This window comes from Ahaetulla prasina, chromosome 3, assembly GCF_028640845.1.
Source record: "Ahaetulla prasina isolate Xishuangbanna chromosome 3, ASM2864084v1, whole genome shotgun sequence".
In the NCBI taxonomy this organism is placed as follows: Eukaryota; Metazoa; Chordata; class Lepidosauria; order Squamata; family Colubridae; genus Ahaetulla; species Ahaetulla prasina.
Genome location: NC_080541.1, coordinates 221,958,268 through 221,980,350, shown reverse-complemented (window position 1 = coordinate 221,980,350; position 22,083 = coordinate 221,958,268). Strand labels below are relative to the sequence as shown.

Genomic DNA, 22,083 nt, shown 5'->3' with positions numbered 1-22,083 from the left:
TATGAAGCTCAGATTACTAGGAGGGCTGAGGAGCACTTCAACACCCAAAGTCATATTCCCAATTAGTGGAAATCTACCTATCTGCTATGCAACATGAAAAAAAAAACCATATGCATTAGAGAGGCTTGTAATTATGCAGTAGAGTGCTTAGAATTAGAAAATCATATGAATTAGAAAGACTTATACAGTAATTAAAGCGAAATACGAAGGATGGATGGATGGATGGAGGGAGGGTAGATGAATTAGGAAGATAAATAGATGGATGGATGGATGGATGGTAGATGAATTATGAAGATAAATAAATGGATGGATGGATGGATGGATGAAGGGTAGATGAATTATGAAGATAAATAGATGGATGGATGGATGGATGGATGGATGGATGGATGGATGAAGGGTAGATGAATTATGAAGTTAAATAGATGGATGGATGGATGGATGGATGGATGGATGGATGGATGGATGAAGGGTAGATGAATTATGAAGATAAATGGATGGATGGATGGATGAAGGGTAGATGAATTATGAAGATAAATGGATGGATGGATGGATGGATGGATGGATGGATGGATGGATGGATGAAAGGTAGATGAATTATGAAGATAAATGATGGATGGATGGATGGATGGATGGATGGATGGATGGATGGATGGATGAAGGGTAGATGAATTATGAAGATAAATGGATGGATGGATGGATGGATGGATGGATGGATGGATGGATGGATGGATGAAGGGTAGATGAATTATGAAGATAAATGGATGGATGGATAGATGATGAAGATGGATGCATGGATGAAGGGAGGGAGGGAGGGAGGGAGGGAGGGAGGGATGTGTGATTGAAGCCCGATCCCCTTTCTTTACAGGCATATATTTTGTGCACTATGATAGTATGCTTTAGAGTAGGTTTGCAATTTGCTTGCATCTATTGGCTGTGGGTTTTGTTGTTGTTGTTGCTTTTTCAATGGCATCATTTTTTTTTTGTTTTTGTTGGTATTCTGGCTTGCATCACGGACCAAATGGGACATTAATCATAACATAACATAACAACAGAGTTGGAAGGGACCTTGGAGGCCTTCTTGTCCAACCCCCTGCCTAGGCATGAACCCTACACCATCTCAGTCAGATGGTTATCCAACATTTTCTTAAAAATTTCCAGTGTTGGAGCATTCACAACTTCTGCAGGCAAGTCGTTCCACTTATTAATTGTTCTAACTGTCAGGAAATTTCTCCTTAGTTCTAATCATTCTAGATAAGTGGTTGTCCACTGCAGTCTCTTTTTGAAAACCTCCAGGGATGGAGCTCCCACAACTTCCAGAGATAAATCATTCCACTGATTAATTGTTCTCATTGTCAGAACATTTCTCCTTAGTTCTAGGTCTCTCCTTGATTAGTTTCTATCCATTGCTTCTTGTCCTGCCCTCAGGTGCTGTGGAGAATAGGCTGACTCCCTCTTCTTCTCTGTGAGAACTCTCAAGTACTAAGACTGCTATCATATGACCCCTAGACTTTGTTTGTTAGACTAGACATACCTAGTTCCTTCAATCATTCCTCATAGGGTTTAGCCTCTATACCCCTGACCATCTTTGTTGCTTTTCTATCTGTCTCTCTCTCTCTCTCATCTATCTATTTATCGATCGATCGATCAATCGATCAATCTATTGATCTATCTATCTTGTTGACTCAGCCTTCCATCGTTCTGAGGTTGATAAAATGAGGACCCAGATTGTTAGGGGCAATATGCTGACTCTATAAACCGCTTAGAGAGGACTTAAAGCACCGTGAAGCAGTATATAAGTCTAAGTGCTATTGCTATCTATCTATCTATCTATCTATCTATCTATCTATCTATCCATCCATCCATCCATCCATCCATCCATCCATTGAACTACTGTTCAACTTCAGCTTCTAAAAAGCAAGGTCTCGTTATTATTTAAGTATGACTTTAGAAAATCATACTCAAATTATAATTGGCATAATTTTGGAATTGTACAAATGCTGGAATTGTCCTCTCTTTGCATGCTTAATCATAACATCTAGAAGGTGTCACTGTTTCCATCAAAACAGCAAAACGAATATTGGGCCGTTGGGCTCCTCCAACTTTCACCATTTTGAATCATGTTTGCAGTATTGCGGCCCACAGAACACATAGAAGGAAAGGGGGGGGGGGTTTGCAATGCTGCTTCTGTCAATTGGATTACCTTTGTCCAATGGTGAAATCCAAATGTTTTTACTACTGGTTCTGTGGGTGTGGCTTGGTGGGCATGGCTTGGTGGGCATGGCAGGGAAGGATACTGCAAAATCTCCATTCCCACCCCACTCCTGGAGGAAGGATATTGCAAAATCTCCATTCCCACCCCACTTCTGGGGGAAGGATATTGCAAAATCTCCATTCTCACCCCACTCCTTGGGGAAGGATACTGCAAAATCTCCATTCCCACACCACCCCTGGGGGAAGGATATTGCAAAATCTCCATTCTCACCCCACTCCTGGGTGAAGGATATTGCAAAATCTCCCTTCCCACCCCATTCTGGGGCCAGCCAGAGGTGGTATTTGCCGGTTCTCCAAACTACTCAAAATTTCTGCTACCGGTTCATCAGAACCTGTGGGAACCTGCTGGATTTCAACCCTGCCTTTATCCCTTTTGCCAGTGCTGCTGGTCCTTGATGGCACAATGAACAGAAATCATGAATATACATCAGCGGTTCTCAACCTGTGGGTCACGACCCCGTTGGGGGTCGAATGACGATTTGCCAGGGGTCGCCTAAGACCATCGGAAATATGGGAAGTATACTTGCGAGTCGAAGAATCGCGCTCCAATGGTTGACTCCACAAGCAATCACTCCCAATCGCTAGCCTAATCTGGCTTCAGGCGCGATAAACTTAATAGGGGAGGAGTCTCCGCTTTAATGCCTCCGTCCTCAAGGCAATCGCAAACAGTTCAGATCGCTAGCCAATACGGCTTCAGGCGTGATAAATTTAAAAAAAAAGTTTGCCGCTTTTTCCCCCTTCTGCGGCTGCTGAGGCACGCTGAGATAGCTGCGAAAATAATTTTACGGTTGGGGTCGCCACATTGTGGGGAATTGTATTAAAGGGGTCACAGCACTATAAAGGTTGAGAACCGCTGATATACATACTAAATGCCTGCAGTTCCCTTAATCTGAACTTCTCTAAAAATGCTGATCGGATTTTCAATTTCCCTTTCCGCCCTAAGGGAAAGTTGCAAACTGTATAAGAAGTTCAGGAAGCATATTGGCAGGCCTCAGGGCTCTATATTTTTTATTATTATTATCATTTTAGAAAATTTAATAAGTGTGCAGGGGAATAATGCCATTTCCCTCCCCAAGGGGAGTCAAGATGGCAAAAGATCTTCTGATGAATGTTGACTGAACATTAGAATAGCAATCCATGTGATGCTTGCTAAGTGTCCATATTGGCCGCCTGTTACCTTTGATCCATGCCGCAGAAGACTTGAATAAGGATCTTTATTTGAGATCCTTGTAGCCCAAGATCATGGCTTTATCGTCATCAAAGTTGGAGGACCATTAGGAATCTCTATGTCCCCACCATTAAAAGGCTGAGCGTCTAAAGCAGGGGTAGTCAACATTTTTATACCTACCACCCACTTTTGTATCTCTGTTAGTAGTAAAATTTTCTAACCGCCCACCGGTTCCACAGTAATGCGCCGTGTATCGTCGTCTGTGCATGCCTCTCGCGTATTGTGGATTGGGTTTGGGGGGGGGGTGCCGGCTACCAGCTCTGCTTGTCTGTTACAGCTGGGTGGTGTGGGGGGGGATGCGTGAGCTATTCTGGGATGAAGCTCTTTTGTTTGTGGTCGCACTATAGCGCCATTTAGTTTCACTTAGGTAACGTGAACTAAACTTAGGCGCGGGCGACACAAATAGTATATTTTCAGAAATTTAAATTGTCACGGGGAATTTTATGAAAACCTAATGAAAATGTTTTTAAATAATGCTATGAAAATTTTTTTAAAAGTCAATTAAATTTTTTTAAAAAAGGAAAGTGCTTCAGTATCGGACAAAACCCCTACCGCCCACCATGAAAGCTGCAACGGCCACTAGTCGGCGGTAGGGACCAGGTTGACTACCACTGCTCAAAAGTCAGTCAAGAGCTCTGCCTCTTTCAGAATGGGTGTGGATGGTCACTATATAGATTGCAGCTGAATATGGAAACGTTGAGAGGTTCTGGGGTATTGATGAAAAAAACTATCGGAATTTGTTGCAGCACACACAGGCCGACTATTAAGCAGGATTCAAAAATGTCTTTATATACATAATGTTGTGTCTCGCTCGCTTTCCCCGCAGCCGGGCCCTTCTTATCTCCTTCCGAACGCTGAAGAATGTCCTGGCATGCCTCCAGGCCCCAGCCCTGGCACCATGCCCAGACAGGCCGAACAAGACAAAGGGCCTGAAGTGCCTCCAGCCCCCAGCCCTGGCTCCATGCCCAGGCAAACGGAGCAACTAGACCTCTCCCCCTCCCCCACAGCATGTGAGCCTGAGGAAGGTCAATTACCAACAGCTGGAGCCTGGAGAGATCCTCGCTTCAGGAGAATTGATAGGCAGCGTCAGCAAAAGGAAGGGAGGGGCAGGCCTGGATAAGTGCTGAGTCATGGAGCCACACCCCATGGCCTATATAAGGGATCTGCTTTCTGGCATTCTCTGAGTCAGGCAAAGTCTACCTTGGATTGCTGAAGTCACTTCCTGGTCTCCTGCCTGCCTTGAGAGCTTTGCTAGGACTTTGGCAGAGCTGCAGAGGCACGCCTGATACGGACTTCCCCGACCCGGCCGTCAGCGGAGGAGTTGGACACGACACATAACACATAAGGCATGCAATACCCTTGTAGGTTTTTCCACATTGTAAAGAAGAGAAATGGCAAGTAGATACAGCTCAAATAGAGCTCACTGTAACATCCTTGCAAAAAAAATGGCATTAAGAGTTATCAATCTTATTTTACAAAGTTTTCTCTCTGGTAACGCTAGACTCCAAACTAGGGCATATAATACCTTTGCTATATTTGAATACTGCTCACCTGCCTGGAACTGTCACTGCATTTCAGGCATCATTACATTAGAGAGGGTCCAGAGCAGAGGTGGGTTTCAGCAGGTTCTGACCAGTTCTGGAGAACCGGTAGCAGAAATTTTGAGTAGTTCGAAGAACCGGTAGTAAAAATTCTGACTGGCCCCGTCCCCATCTATTCTCTGCCTCCCAAGTCCCAGCTGATCAGGAAGAAATGGGGATTTTGTAGTAACCTTCCCCTGGAGTGGGGTGGGAATGGAGATTTTACAGTATGCCCACTAAGCCACGCCAATTAAGCCACACCACGCCCACCAAGCCACGCCCACAGAACCGGTAGTAAAAAAGTTTGAAACCCACCACTGGTTCAGAGATATTTTACTAGAAGAGTACTCAAATCTTCTGCTCAAAATACAATTCCCTATAGCACCAGGCTTGAAATTTTAGGTCTAGATAGGCTCGAACTACATTGTCTACATTCCAATCTATGCTTAGTTCATAAGATTATTTACCAAAATGCTCTACCTGTAAATGAGTATTTTAATTTCAACCATAATAACACAAGGGCTATTAATAGATTTAAACTCAATGTAATTCACTCTAATCTTAATTGTAGGAAATATGACTTCTGAGTAGTAAATGTCTGGAACACTCTACCTGATCCTGTTGTTAGTCTCTCTAATCCCCATACCTTTTACCTTAAACTGTCTACCGTGGACCATTCATGTTTCTTAAGAGGTCCCTAAGGGGGTGTGCATAAGCGCACCAGCGTGCCTATCATCCCTGTCCTACTGTTCCCAATTATATTTAATCATTCTATGTGTTTATGGCTAAGTTTTGCCTATTTATATCATTTTTTGTGCCAATTTTTTTCATGTGTCCATGTCTATGTCTATACTGTTATTTGCTTCCTTGTTCTTGTTGACAAATAAAATAAATAAGTAAGTACAAACACAGCACAAAATGGAAGCACAAAATGGAGGACGAGAGAAGTTAGTGCTCTCAGGTTTATATACAGAGCAGTTAAGCCACACCCAGGCTCCAAACTGTCTCTTATGGTCCCATACAACAAATGCTTTCTTTCAGTTGCCAAACAGCCCTCATTGGCTGACCTGTTGTTATACCCTATTCCAATTCATGAATATACTTTGACAAGAACAACCTTCTATTGTCTTAATTATTGCATTAGTACATTGAGACAGTCAAGCAATGGGACTCACTTGGAGCTATCCAAGGTCCTGTTTGGTATGTCTTTGGTGCTCTGTGAACTTGGTTGTTTTCTTGCAAAACTTTCATTACCAAATGAAACACTGATTATGTTACTTAGTATGGTAATGAAATGTCTGTAAGAAAACCAAATTCTAGAATAGAATTTTTTATTGGCCAAGTGTGATTGGACACACAAGGAATTTGTCTTGGTGCATATGCTCTCAGTGTACATAAAAGAAAAGATACGTTCATCAAGGTACAACATTTACAACACAATTGATGGTCAATATATCAATATAAATCATAAGGATTGCCAGCAACAAAGTTACAGTCATACAGTCATAAGTGGAAAGAGATTGGTGATGGGAACGAGGAGAAGATTAATAGTAGTGCAGATTTAGTAAACAGTTTGACAGTGTTGAGGGAATTATTTGTTTAGCGGAGTGATGGCCTTCGGGGGAAAAATTGTTCTTGTGTCTTGTTGTTCTGATGTGCAGTGCTCTATAGCAACGTTTTGAGGGTAGGAGTTGAAACAGTTTATGTCCTGGATGTGAGGGATCTGTAAATATTTTCACGGCCCTCTTCTTGATTCATGCAGTATACAGGTCCTCAATATTTTCTGCAAAGTATGTACTTGTATGGATATATTTAGAGCAGGAAAAAATTGAGATGGTGGGAAATGAGGAACTGAAAGTAGCAAGTGACTGAGGGCTTCAAATGTACCCAGGTGTTTACAGAAAGTGACGGCCAGTAAGAAAGTAAGAAAGAACAAGGAAGTGAAACTATGGAATGTGTATGTTGGTAAAAAAGAAGGTATAAGAAATGTGGCTTGAGATGAGAATGGGTCCTTTGCCCAATAGCAATCCTTGTAGGATCTGCTATGTGTCATTGGACACCATTGCAATGGTTTAATAATGTAGGTGTTGTTGTGAAATTGCATTGCTATGTTAGCTATTCCTGTTCCAAATTTCTCATGAAATAAACCTCCGAATCTTAAAGTAAGATTTATTGCTTGTGGTTTGTCTGTGTTTCTCTTTACTGGGATATTTTTATAACAAATGCCTATGGAGAGATAATTCATTTGCAGTCAAACGTCCTTAATTATTTTCTCTTTTTACCTTGTTTTCCGCGTTAGTTGGATATCTCTGTAGAGCGTGTAGGTGCGAGTGCCTAAGAAGATGTAAGGTTCCATAGCAACCCCCTTGATGGAGGCATACTCCTTGTCCATCAATCCAAAGGCCTCCATCATGTCAAAACCTGTGAAAAGGAGACCATCATATAAATTCGTAATTAATAATCTCATGAATTTTAAGATGTGTGGACTTCAACTCCCAGAATTAAGGGGTATGCATAAGAGCACAAAAGTGCCTACCGTTCCTATCCTATTGTTCCCTTCATTATATCAAATTAATATAGTTGATGCATATTTTTTTTACTTATGTGTATATATATATATATATATTCTTCTAGATACGTTGATTTATCTATGACAATGTTTGTGTATACTGTTGTGACAAAATGAAATAAATAAAAAAAATCCCCAGCTAGCATGGAATGGAAGGAACAGGTTTCTAAACATTGAAAATGGTTTATGCCAGTGTTTCTCAACCACAATAACAGGATAACATAGTCGAAAGGGACCTTGGAGGTCTTCTAGCCCAACCCCCTGCTCAAGCAGGAAACCCTATGCCAATTCAGACAAATCATTGTCCAATTTCTTCTTTAAAACCTTCAGTGTCAGAGCATCCACAACTTCTGGAGGCAAGTTGTTCCACTGGTTAATTGTTCTGTCAGGAATTTTCTCCTTAGTTCCAGATTGGATCTCTCCTTGATTAGTCTCCATCCTTGCTTCTTGTCCTGTTTTCAAGTGCTTTGCAGAATAGCTTGACTCCCTCTTCTTTGTGGCAACCCCTGAGATATTGGAACATTGCTATCATGTCTCCCCTAGTGTCAGGGTTCCAAGGAACACCCCCATCGAAATAAAGCTCTGAGGCTTGAGGTTCCTCAAAGTTCCAATTTATTAGAGATGTCATGTTGGCACAGCTGGGAAAACCCAAAACTGAAAGCTTCCAGGTTTTCCACACCCAGTTGACAGTTCACAGCCCTGCCCCACACCCACAAGTTCATCATATTGTCCAATCAACTCTTCACACTCAACTGGATACAATCTTCAGGCAGTCTCCATCAGATGCAAGATGTCCTTGAATAAGGAATGTTATTATGACTAACTTTCTACTGCTCCAACAACAACCCCCTCCCAACTTCCCCAGCTAAAATATGTGGCAGTTAAGAAGCAAAAAAAAAATCGCCTTCCAAAACTGACACCTAGTCCTTCTTTTCATTAAACTAGACATACCCAGTTCCAGCAACCGTTCTTTATGTTTTAGCCTCCAGTTCCCTAATCATCTTTGTTGCTCTTCTCTGCACTCTTTCTAGAGTCTCCACATCTTTTTTGTATTGGGGTAACTAAAACTGGATGTAATGATCTGAGTGTGGCCTTATCAAGACATTATAAAGTGATATTAAACTTCATGTGATCTTGATTATATCCCTCTCTTAATACACCCTAAATCTGTGTTGGCTTTTCTGGCTGCTGCAGCACACCTCTGGCTCATACTTAAGTGGTTGTCCATGATAATTCCTAGATCCCAATTGCAGTTACATCTATTGAGTCAGATAGCACCTAAACCAGAGGTGGGTTTCAGCAGGTTCTGACCAGTTCTGGAGAACCGGTAGTGGAAATTTTGGGTAGTTTGAAGAACCGGTAGTAAAAATTCTGACTGGCTCCGCCCCCATCTATTCTCTGCCTCCCAAGTCCCAGCTGATCGGGAGGAAATGGGGATTTTGCAGTAACCTTCCCGTGGAGTGGGGTGGGAATGGAGATTTTACAGTATCCTTCCCCTGGAGTGGGGTGGGAATGGAGATTTTACAGTATCCTTCCCCTGCCATGCTCACCAAGCCACACCCACAGAACTGGTAGTAAACAAATTTGAAACCCATCACTGATCTAAACCCTGGCAATTTTAGGATGTCTGGTCTTTAACTCCCAGCATGCTTGCTGGGGAATTCTGGGAGTTGAAGTCCAGACCTCGTAAGGTTATTAAGGTTGAGAAACACTAGTGTAAATATTGCAAAGGCAGTCGGGGGAGAGATTTTAGAAGGTTGTACCCATGTTCCTGGGATGAGGCAGAGAGCTACTGCTTCATCTGATAACCCTTTAAGAGCCCTTGACAAAGAATGGGTGGAAACTGATCAAAGAAAGAAGAAACTTAGAACTAAGGAGAAATTTCCTGACAATTAGAACAATTAATAAGTGGAACGACTTGCCTTCAGAAGTTGTGAATGCTCCAACACTGGAAATTTTTAAGAAAATGTTGGATAACCATCTGACTGAGATGGTGTAGGGTTTCCTGCCTGGGCAGGGGGTTGGACTAGAAGGCCTCCAAGGTCCCTTCCAACTCTGTTGTTATGTTATGTTATGTTATGTTAAGATCCTTGATCATTCAGCTACTTCAGCCTGGATTTTTCTGACACTGCAGATAAAAAGCAAACTGTCTCATCGGCACTAAAAGTAGGAATTCTCAGGAGAAAAAAAGAATACGTCTGTGCACACACAGAGAGAGATTAGCTGTGGATCTGCAGATCATCCTAGAGACCTTAGCAAAATGTACAGGTTTGCACTCGGGAGATTATGCGTGAATCAGCCGTAAACTTCCTTGCCATTAAATTGCATCAGATCACACACTGCAGTGAACCAGGTTGGTTGCCTGCTGCCCCATTTTTACACACCATCTGCCTCCTTCTCTTTTTAAATTGCTAAGCAGGGTTGACTTTGGTGAATACATATTCTTCCAGAGGAAGAGGAGGAGGATAGGTGAGGGAGAGAGGGAAGGAGGGAGGGAGGGAAGAAAGAAAGAAGAAAGAAAAGAGAGAAAGAAAGAAAGAAAAGGAAAATGAATACATACAGTAATCTTCCATAGAAGGCGGCGGAGGAGGAAGAGGAGGAGGAGGAGGAGGATAGGGGAGAGAGAGAGGGAGGGAGGGAAGAAAAAAAAGAAAGAGAGAGAGAGAAAGAAAGAAAGAAAGAAAGAAAGAAAGAAGAAAGAAAAAGAAAGAAAGAGAAAATGAATACATACCATTCTTCTATAGAAGGAGGAGGAGGAGGAGGATAGGGGAGGGAGAGCGGGAGGGAAGGTGGGAAGAAAGAAGAAAGAGAAAAGAGAAAGAAAGAAAAGGAAAATGAATACATACAGTATTCTTCCATAGAAGGCGGCGGAGGAGGAGGAGGAGGAGGAGGAGGATAGGGGAGAGAGAGAGGGAGGGAGGGAAGAAAAAAAAGAAAGAGAGAGAGAGAGAGAGAAAGAAAGAAAGAAAGAAAGAAAAAAAAAAGAAAAAAAAAAAAAGAGAAAATGAATACATACCATTCTTCGAAAGAAGGAGAAGGGGGAGGAGGATAGGGGAGGGAGAGCGGGAGGGAAGGTGGGAAGAAAGAAGAAAGAGAAAAGAGAAAGAAAGAAAAGGAAAATGAATACATACAGTATTCTTCCATAGAAGGCGGCGGCGGTGGCGGAGGAGGAGGAGGAGGAGGAGGATAGGGGAGGGAAAGAGGGAGGAGGGAAAAAAGAAAGAGAGAAAGAAAGAGAAAGAGAAAGAGAAAGAGAAGGAAGGAAGGAAGGAAGGAAGAAAGAGAAAATGAATACATACATGAATACATACATGAATACATTCTTCCATAGAAGGAGGAGGAGGAGGAGGAGAATAGGGAAGGGAGAGAGGGAGGGAAGGTGGGAAGAAAGAAGAAAGAAGAAAGAAAAAAGAGAAAGAAAGAAAAGGAAAATGAATACATACAGTATTCTTCCATAGAAGGAGGAGGAGGATAGGGGAGGAAGGGAGAGAGGGAGGGAGGGAGGGAGGGAGGAAGGAAGGAAGGAAGGAAGGAAGGAAGGAAGGAAGGAAGGAAGGAAGGAAGGAAGGAAGGAAATGAATACATACAGTATTCTTCCATAGAAAGAGAAGGAAAAGGAGAAGGAGAAGGAGCAGAGGAAGGAAGGAAGGAAGGAAGGAAGGAAGGAAGGAAATAGGAGGAAGGAAGGAAGGGAGAGAGGAAGGGAATAAGAGGAAGGAAAGAAAGAAAAGGGAGAATAGAAGGAAGGACGGAAGGAAGGAAGGAAGGAAGGAAGGAAGGAAGGAAGGAAAAAATAAAATAAAAAATAAAAAATAAAAAATAAAATAAAATAAAATAAAATGGATTTTTGAACCAGGGAACATTTTCTCTGACATATGAATCACTTTGTGAAGCCTTCAATGCAACCAGGCTTTGCCATCAACAAATTCGCCCCTCCTTTCGTCTTCTCTTCTGTTTATCCATCTGAATTAATGGAAAAGCTGAAGCTGGGGACGAGCAAGAAAGGAGGCAGAATCATGAAACAGGCTAAACGTTTAAAAACATTTCAATTACTATTTTTCCACCTGCCAGCTTGATCTCTACAGCTTCATTTCTGATGATTATCTTGAAGACCGAGGCCAACTGAAAGAGGGGATGTCCTGGTTTTGATGAATTCAAATGCTGTGTTGTGTCTCGCCCGCTCCCCCTGCCACAGCCGGGCCCCTCTTATCTCCTGCCGGACGCTGATAGTTCGGAAGAATGTCCTGGCATGCCTCCAGGCCCCAGCCCTGGCACCATGCCCGGACAGGCCGAGCAAGACGAAGGGCCTGACGTGCCTTCAGCCCCTAGTCCTGGCACCATGTCCAGGCAAACGGAGCAACTAAACCCCTCCCCCACAGCATGTGAGCCTGAAGAATGTGAGGCCAGTCATGAGCTAGGATTGCCAACAGCTGGAGGCTGGAGAGATCCTCGCTTCTGGAGAGTTGAGAGGCGACGTCAGCAAAAGGAAGGGAGGGGCAGGCCTGGATAAGTGCTGAGTCATGGAGCCACACCCCATGGCCTATATAAAGGATCTGCTTTCTGGCATTCTCTGAGTCAGGCAAAGTCTAACTTGGATTGCTGAAGTCACTTCCTGGTCTCCTGCCTGCCTTGAGAACTCTGATAGGACTTTGGCAGAGCTGCAGAGGCACGCTTGATACGGACTTCCCCGACCCGGCCATCAGCGGAGGAGTGGGACACGACATGCTGGCTGAGTTCGATTTAGTAGAAGTCCCCAGCCATGCAATCTCCTCATCGAAATTTCATTTGAACCAAACTATTATAAAAACATCCAAAAATAAGTGAGGCACTGCATGGGAAAAATATGGCTGGGTGTGTATGTAATACAGGTAATCCTTGATTTACGACCACAATTGAGCTCAAAATTTCGGTGGAGTTAAGCGAGAGATTTGTTAAGTGAGTTTTGCGCTATTTTACAACTTTTCTTGTCGTAGTTGCTAAGTGAATCACTGCAGCCGATAAGTTAGTAACCTGGTTGTTAAGCGAATCTGGCTCCCCCATCGAATTGGCTTGTCAAAAGGCTGCAAAACATGATCACCTTGGGACACCTGAATTTTTTGATCACATGATCATGGAAGAGGCTACCAAGGCTGTAACTGTGAAAAAAACGGTCAAAAATTACTTTGTTTCAGCGCCTTTGTAACTTTGAACGGTCACTAAGTGAACTGTTGTAAGTCGGGGACTCTCTGCAGTTGCAACAGGCAGCGCTGGATGACTTTCTGGATTTTATTTTATTTTTCTTTCAGTTGAAGAAAATAAAAGATAAAGGCGTATTCACTAGAGGAAGGTCTCCGTTGGATTTCCTGGTCGGTTGACATACTCAGTGGGAGGTCAACGCAGCGACTGCATCAACTATTTTTAACCAAAAATATATTGCTGCAATCAAAGAGTTTTAAGGAGGGAAAACAATTCCTCCAGGAATCTTCAAAGTAGTGCTGGAAGCTCTAATTATCGGTGACATTTTTGTAAAAAAAAATATGACTTCCTATAAAGAAGCTTATGAGATAGTGCCATCAGCAAATGAATGAAGCTAACTGAGAGCAAGAGTAGCCGGTCTCTCATAGGCTTGGAGCAGCCAATATTCTTACCACTGGTGCGCTGTGCGCGTGCATGCTTTGCTCACATGCGCCCCTTCTGTGCATGCACCCGGCCTCGAAAACGTGTCTAAATAGGACAGCGTAGAGCTGAGGCAGGTGGGCAGGCCCACCCACGATCTCCGCTACCAGTTCGACTGAACCAATACGAACCGGCTGAATACCACCTCTGGCTTGGAGTTAGCAATAGCAATAGCACTTAAGACTTATATACAACTTTATAGTGCTTTACAGCCCTCTCTAAGCGGTTTACAGAATCAGCGTATTGCCCACAACAATCTGGCTCCTCATTTTACTGACCTCGGAAGGACGGAAGGCTGAGTCAACCTTGAGCCAATGAGAATCAAACTCTGGGCAGCGGGCAGAGTTAGCTTGCAATACTGCATTCTAACCACTGCGCCACCAGGGCTCAAGGTAGCAACAGAATTTAAGCTTATATGCCCACCCCATGGTGCTTTTACAAACAGGCTATATTTGCTTAGAGGTAGTGCTCGACAAACGACCACAACTGAGCCCAACAGTTCCATCGCTAAGTAAGGCAGGGGTTTGCATCAGTTTTGCCCCAGTTTACCCCATCTTTTTTGCCACCGTTGTTAAACAAATCACTGCAGTTAAGTAAGTTAGTAAGGAGCCGTGGTGGCACAGTGGTTCGAATGCGGCATTGCAGGCTAACTCTGCCCGCTGCCAGGAGTTCGATCCCGAGCGGCTCAAGGTTGACTCAGCCTTCCGTCCTTCCGAGGTTGGTAAAATGAGGACCCAGATTGTTGGGGGGCAGGAGGCTGACTCTGCAAACCGCTTAGAGAGGGCTGTAAAAGCACTGTGAAGCAGTATCTAAGTCTAAGTGCTATGGCTATTGATAGGCTGGGTATCATGTGACCTAAAGGACTGTCATTTGCCACTCTATTGTCAATCACTTTATGTTATCGATCCTTGTGGTTTCCTTTATAAAACACAGGAAGTGGTTTACCATTGTCTCCTTCTGCATAAGATGTTTTTATCAATATCACTACAGGGACCTTCCGCTTCCAGCATCTTTATATATTGCTGTTGCCGTATATATTTATTTATCTATTTGATTTTTTTTATTCCACCTTTGTTACTTCATAAGTAATTCAAACATACCTAATACTCCTTCTTCCTCCTGTTTTCCCCACAATCACAACCATGTGAGAAAGAATAACTGTCCCAAAGGCACTCAGATGGCTTTCATGCCTAAAATGAGACTAGAACTCCCAGTCTCCTGGTGATTGGTCCAAAGTCACCCAGCTGGCTTTCATGCCTTAAGATGGGACTAAGACTCACAGTCTCCTGGTGATTGGCCCCAAGTCACCTAACCACCTTTCATGGGTAGGGCAGGACTAGAACTCTCAGTCTCCTGATGATTGGCCCAAAGTCACCCAGATGGCTTTCATGCCTTAGGTAGAACTAGAACTCACTGTCTTCTAGTCATTGCTTCAAAGTCATCTAGCTGGCTTTCATGGCTAAGGTAGGACTAGAACTCACAGTCTCCTGGTGATTGGTCCAAAGTCACCCAGCTGGCTTTCATGCCTAAAATGGGACTAGAACTCCCAGTCTCCTGGTGATTGGTCCAAAGTCACCCAGCTGGCTTTCATGCCTTAAGATGGGACTAGAACTCACAGTCTCCTGGTGATTGGTCCCAAATCACCTAGCCACCTTTCATGGGTAGGGCAGGACTAGAACTCTCAGTCTCCTGATGATTGGCCCAAAGTCACCCAGATGGCTTTCATGGCTAAGGTAGGACTAGAACTCACCATCTCCTAGGTGATTGTCTCAAAATCACCCAGCTGACTTTCATGGCCAAGGTAGGACTAGAACTCACCACCTCCTAGGTGATTGGCCCAAAATCACCCAGCTGACTTTCATGGCTAAGGGAGGACTAGAATTCACAATCTCCTGGTTTCTAGGCCAGCATATTAACCAGCTGGCTTTCATACTTGAGATAGGACTAGAACTCACAGTCTCCTGGTGATTGGCCCAAAGTCACCCACCGGCTTTCATGCCTAAGCCAGAACTAGAACTCACAGTCTCCTGGTGATTGGCCCAAAGTCACCCAGTCAGCTTTCATAGGCAGAACTAGAACCATTTGTTCTTAGCTCACCCCTTCCAGAAACACACACAACACACACACACGCACGCATGCATACACACATACCCCATGGTAAGGCATCATGGAAAGACTTTGGGTTGAAGAATAAAAATGGCTTTGGATACGTATTAAGACTCCTCTACTTTTAAAACATGGGACATGGTAGCTCAGGGGCTAAGATGCTGAGCTTGTTGATCGAAAGGTCGGCAGTTCAGCGGTTTGAATCCCTAGTACTGCCGTGTAACGGGGTGAGCTCCCGTTACTTGTCCCAGCTTCTGCCAACCTAGCAGTTCGAAAGCACATAAAAAATGCAAGTAGAAAAAATAGGGACCGCCTTTGGTGGGAAGGGAACAGCGTTCCGTGCGCCTTTGGCGTTGAGTCATGCCAGCCACATGACCATGGAGACGTCTTCAGACAGCGCTGGCTCTTTGGCTTTGAAACGGAGATGAGCACCGCCCCCTAGAGTCGGGAACGACTAGCACATATGTGTGAGGGGAACCTTTACCTTTACCGTTACTTTTAAAACAATATGATGCTTGCCACATTTCCCAACATAGCCTACTTATTCAAGCACTTTATTAACTAAGGATGCTCTCTTTGGTATTTTAATACCCTAGATCAGTAGTTCTCAACCTTCTCTTTGCCACGGCCCCCCCTTAAATACTTTTTATGGAAGAAATATTTGGGTTAAATAGGAAAGATGTAGACAGAAAGATGTAAACGCCAGAGAAGACGCCTAGAGAGTTCTTGGAGATCCAGTCGTTCGGAGGCTGATCGGACACTAGTTAGGTCATATAATAGGACCTACCTAGTGGCATTGAGGGAAGCGAGATGTTGTTACGTCTCCTCCCTCATTGCGTTGGCAGATAACTGCCCGGCTGCCCTGTTTCGGGTGACTCGCTCTCTCCTTCAACAGGGGGAGCGGGATGACCCGTTACAGGGACGTGCTGAGGAGTTTAGTGGTTATCTATACGATAAAATCGTTCAGCTTCGGGATGGTCTGGATCAAAATTGGGTGGATCCAGGTGGGTTGTCGGAGAGCTGTCTTGTTGAGACTATTGGGATGAGTTTGACCCTGTGGCTCCCGAGGACATGGACAGGTTGCTGGGGAGGTTGAATGCCACCACATGTTTACTGGACCCGTGCCCCTCCTAGTTGGTACTGGCCATGCAGGAGGTGACACGAGGCTAGCTCCAGGGGATTACGAATGCTTCTTTGTTGGAGGGGATCTTCCCGGCCGCCTTGAAAGAGGCGGTGGTGAGACCTCTACTCAAGAAGCCTTCCCTGGACCCAGCTGTATTAGGTAATTATCGTCCGGTCTCCAACCTTCGCTTTGTGGCGAAGGTTGTAAAGAGTGTGGTGGCATGTCAATTACCCCGGTACCTGGATGAAACTGTCTATCTAGGTCCGTTCCAGTCTGGCTTTTGGCCCGGATACAGCACTGAGACGGCTTTGGTCACATTGGTTGATGATCTCTGGAGGGCCAGGGATAGGGGTCATTCCTCTGCCCTGGTCCTATTAGACCTCTCAGCGGCTTTTGATACCATCGACCATGGTATCCTGCTACACCAGTTGGAGGGATTGGGAGTGGGAGGCACCGTTTATCGGTGGTTCTCCTCCTATCTCTCTGATCAGTCGCAGACGGTGTTGACGGGAGGGCAGAGGTTGACCCCGAGGCGCCTCACTTGTGGGGTGCCACAGGGGTCGATTCTCTCACCCCTCCTGTTCAACATCTATATGAAGCCGCTGGGTGAGATCATCAGTGGTTTCGGTGTGAGGTATCAGCTGTACGCTGATGATACTCAGCTGTACTTTTCCACACCGGGCCACCCCAACGAAGCTATTGAAGTGCTGTCCCGGTGTCTGGAGGCCGTACGGGTCTGGATGGGGAGAAACAGGCTCAAGCTCAATCCCTCCAAGAGAGAGTGGCTGTGGATGCCGGCATCCCGGTACAGTCAGCTGCAGCTGCGGCTGACTGTTGGGGACGAGGCATTGGCCCCATGTTTTTATTAGGCTGTAAACCGCCCTGAGTCCCTCGGGAGATAGGGCGGTATAAAAATATGTTTAAATAAATAAATAAATAAACAGAGACAAAGACCCAAGGGTGGAGTTTGGGAGGCAAGTCAAAAAACGAATAAGAATTGAAATACTAAAGCGGGCAAGAGATGATGTTTAGAAAGGGAATGCTGTTTAATATAAGATTGGCTTTACTGAGAGCTAGAATAGAAGTAGAAACAAGATCAAGGGGGAATATTATTATACATATTTTTATATAATATATGAAAAGTAATAGCTAGATATAAAGATTAGACATTGAAAGATGGCATCACTATGTACATTTGAATAATATTGTGGTTGTTATTAAAATGGCACACAAAAACACTGAACAACTAAACAATGAAGGAACACGCTCTAATACAAATATGTATAATAACATCACAATTACATAAGTATGATTAATGTAAGAAATATTAATGTCACCACTATCATTTGTATTTAAATGAATGATACCCAGATGCCTCACTGTTCCTATAATGATATTGATGTATATCCCAAAAAATTGTAAAAATTACTTTTTGTGGACCATGGCCACAGACCCCTAAGGCTTAACTCAAGATATAAATCATATTTCTTCAAGCCTTCATGGACCCCCCCATGGCTACATCGCAGCACTCAAGAGGTCCAAGGACCTCAGATTCAAAACCACTGGTTAGTCCCACCAGGCCCAAGGTTGACTCAGCCTTCCCTCCTTTATAAGGTAGGTAAAATGAGGACCCAGATTGTTGGGGGGGGCAATAAGTTGACTTTGTAAATATACAAATAGAATGAGACTATTGCCTTACACACTGTAAGCCGCCCTGAGTCTTCGGAGAAGGGCGGGATATAAATGTAAACAAAAAAAAACAAAACAGGGAAAAACCTATTCTTCGTAATCAAAGAACAAGCTGCAAGGCCTACCTTGTGTGGGGCCATCCACAGAGCGAAGCGAAGGGCAGCCTGCAGAAGGACAGAAAAGAGGGAAGGATGAAGAGGCGGGGAAACCATCGAGAGTTATTTGAAATTTACGGAAAAGAGTGGTGTGTCATAAAAGCATCTTTCACATGGGACAATGTTATTTATTTTGGAAATGAAACCTCTGCAAGAAAACCACCAAGCTAAGAAAGCACCAAGGTCCCAACAGTTTGACCCTGAGCTCCAGAGATTCTCTCGCATCTGTGGGAAGAATGTATACATTTAGATAACTACATTAGAAATATTGTACAGGGAATCATAGGTTAACCAACTCAGGTCTCCAACAAAGTTACGAATTACACCAGGGATGGGCTTCAAAACTTTTAGCAAGGGGTTCTCTGCCTGGTTGCTGGGTGGGCATAGCCATGGTGGGCGTGGCCTAGTCGGGTTTGCCCTCCCCAGGCTCTGGAGGCTTTCCTTGAGCCTCCAAGAGGGCAAAAACGGCCTCTCCAGGCTCTGGAGGCCGGAAATAGGCCTGTTTCCAGCCTTCCCGAACTTCTGGTAGGGCCATTTTTTGCCCTCCCCGAGCCTCTGGGCATGCCCCGCATTTACCTGCATCCAAAACGGGCCGGGTGGGGGCTCCTGGGAGAGGAAGGGTGGGGTGGGCCAGCCAAGAGTGGGATTTGGGGGCTCTCTGAACTTCACAGAATCTTAGCTAGAGGTTCTCCCGAACCCCTGCAAACCCCCAGCAGCCCACCCCTGGATTACAGCCTCCAAAATCCTTTAAACTTACAGTACAGCAAAAGAATAAGAATGAATTAAACACTTATTGCAAATTATAAACACACACAAGCAAATGCACAAAACTCCATTAATACAATATAGACATTGCTCACAGTTTCAAAAGAACAGACCCAATCCACATCGCTTGATTCAATCAATCGCTTCTCCAGGTCTACACATCCATATATCCACACCAGGGGTAAAATTAAAAAAATTACTCTACCGGTTCTGTAGGCGTGGCTTGTTGGGGGGAGGTCATGTGACTGGGTGGGCATGGACAACTCAACATCACTCACATTGAGGGGCTCCTCACTGGCCCCTCCCCTCCCAGCCACTCCTTGTCGCGAATGGCAGGAAAATGGGGAGGGGAATATTCCTGCCTACCATCCTTCCCTCAGTCTGTGCTGAGATTGAGGAATGGATGACAGGCAGGAAAATCCCCTTCCCCATTTTCCTGCCTTTCACAAGAAACTGCTCCATTCCAACTGCTCTCCCCCTGCCCCCTCCCTCCTGGGGACCACCTTAAAGGGACAGGCTGCAGCAGCTCTGTTCTAAATGGAGGGAGAAAAGTTAGCATTCCCTCTGCTGAATTGATCATTGAATTCTGTGACAGAGAGAATGCTAACTTTTCTCCCTCCATTCAGAACGGAGCTGCTGCTCCCTTTATGGTTCCCTCCTGTCCCACTCCCTCCTCGGAACTACCTTAAAAGGGACAGGCTGCAGCAGCTCTGTTGTGAATGGAGGGAGAAAAGTTAGCATTCTCTCTGCTGCATTGAACATTGAATTCTGTGGAATATCGAGCAGCCGGAAGAGGTGAGCGGCGACCGGCCAGGCGAGGATGGGGCCAAGGAGGGGAAATTACTACCGGTTTGGCGAACTGATGCCCATAATCCCGTGCGGTTCACCCGAACCGGTCTGAACTGGTATGATTTCACCCCTGATCCATGCCCTTCACCTGTCACCGTAGAACAAGCACATTTCAACACCCCTCAAGACTCACACCAAGGACAAGCTCCCCTATAAAACAGCCCTTTTGTACTCCATTTTCTCTGTAGTTATCCCCCCAGACAAATCTCTTTGTTTTGGGGAAATAAATAAATGTCCTTTTTTCACAGCTGACTGGGTTTCATTTTGATTTGTTCTCGCACAACCCCAGCTTGAGCTGGAACCCCGAATTATTCTTCTGACATATCTAGTCCTACTTACCTCTACCTCAAACTTTATCTACCTCTAAAGCAGAGTTTCTCAGAACTCATGGGTGGACTTCAACTCCCAGAATGCCTCAGTCCATATTTATTTTATTTATTTATTATTTATTTATTTGTCAAACACAACAGTATATATAAGTATAAGCATGAAATAACCATATGAATTGAATTATTATTATTATTATTATTATTATTATTATTATTATTATTATTATTATTATTATTATTATTATTTAAATTTTTATACCGCCCTTCTCCCGAGGGACTCAGGGCGGTTTACAGCCAAGATAAAAATGACAGCAATATGCACATAAAACCATGAGTTAAAAAACTTATTACACAAAGGGCCGGTTTAGCTCACGCTGGTAAAGCCTGTTATTAAGAACACAGTAGCCTGCAATTATTGCAGGTTCGAGCCCGGCCCAAGGTTGACTCAGCCTTCCATCCTTTATAAGGTAGGTAAAATGAGGACCCAGATTGTTGGGGGGGCAATAAGTTGACTTTGTAAAAATATACAAATAGAATGAGACTATTGCCTTATACACTGTAAGCCGCCCTGAGTCTTCGGAGAAGGGCGGGGTATAAATGTAAACAAAAACAAAAAAAAAATGGCCGAATTAAAACATTAAAAAAAAACACCATAAATTGTAAAATATTAAAACATTAAAACTAATTAAAATCCTATGCCAGTCCTGCGCGAACAAACAAATAGGTCTTCAGCTCGCGGCGGAAAGTCCGAAGGTCCGGCAGTTGACGAAGTCCAGGGGAAGTTCGTTCCAGAGGGTGGGAGCCCCCACAGTCATATGTTGAGGAATAGAGAAAGAAGTGTCCGATCTTTCTATTTTGCTTCTATTACTTCTTCCATCCTTTTTTTTTAATTTGCATTTATATCCCGCCCTTCTCTGAAGACTCAGGGCGGCCTACACCATGTCAAGCAATAGTCTTCATCCATTTGTATATTATATACAAGGTCAACTTATTGCCCCCAACAGTCTGGGTCCTCATTTTACCTACCTTATAAAGGATAGAAGGCTGAGTCAACCTTGGGCCTGGTGGGGCTTGAACCTGTAGTAATTGCAAGCAGCTGCTGTTAATAACAGACTGTCTTACCAGTCTGAGCCACAGAGGCTCATAGAGGTTCCTCATTCCACCTTCTTTGTTTGTTTGTCAACTTTTTCTGGGATTTTTTTTTTTGTGGGGGTTTTTGAGGAGGGGCAATTAACAGCTGCCACAGCAGATGTTTTGTGTCTGCTTAGTTTCCTGACTGTTCATTTCCTAGTTCTAATTGCCTCTGCGTTCCTTAGATTCCCCCATTGCAAAATATGGCTTTTGCTATGAAGTCAAATCTTTGTTTAACCCACAAAGAAATTCTAGCCACCACAAAGAATCCATGAGTAATTGTCCTGACGTATTCTATTAATTATCATGGTAAAGAAGGGGGAAAAAAACACTTTGTTTGTTTCAACGTCAAATCTATTGTGGGAACTCAAATGATAGAATGAGACTATTGCCCTATACACTGTAAGCCGCCCTGAGTCTTGGAGAAGGCGGGTATAAATGTAAAAAAAAAAATTTCCGGGATAGCTCAGGTAATAGAAGCCTGTTATTAGAACACAAAGCCTGCAATTACTGCAGGTTCGAGCCCGGCCCAAGGTTGACTCAGCCTTCCACCCTTTATAAGGTAGGTAAAATGAGGACCCAGATTGTGGGGGGGGGGGGGGGGAATAAGTTGACTTTGGAAAAAATATACAA

At 44.1% G+C, this 22,083-nt stretch overlaps 1 protein-coding gene across 1 annotated transcript in view; it reads right to left on the bottom strand.

Annotated features, from left to right (window-relative positions):
• The window catches only part of COL20A1 (collagen type XX alpha 1 chain), a 265,731-nt gene that overhangs the window by 105,869 nt on the left and 137,779 nt on the right, over positions 1-22,083 (bottom strand). Inside the window, exons 22-23 of the mRNA XM_058174284.1 lie at positions 18,347-18,385; positions 7,362-7,500 (exon numbers count right to left, since the gene is read on the bottom strand). Coding sequence (XP_058030267.1) covers positions 7,362-7,500; positions 18,347-18,385 — 178 coding nt within the window. The remainder of the gene's footprint in view (positions 1-7,361; positions 7,501-18,346; positions 18,386-22,083) is intronic.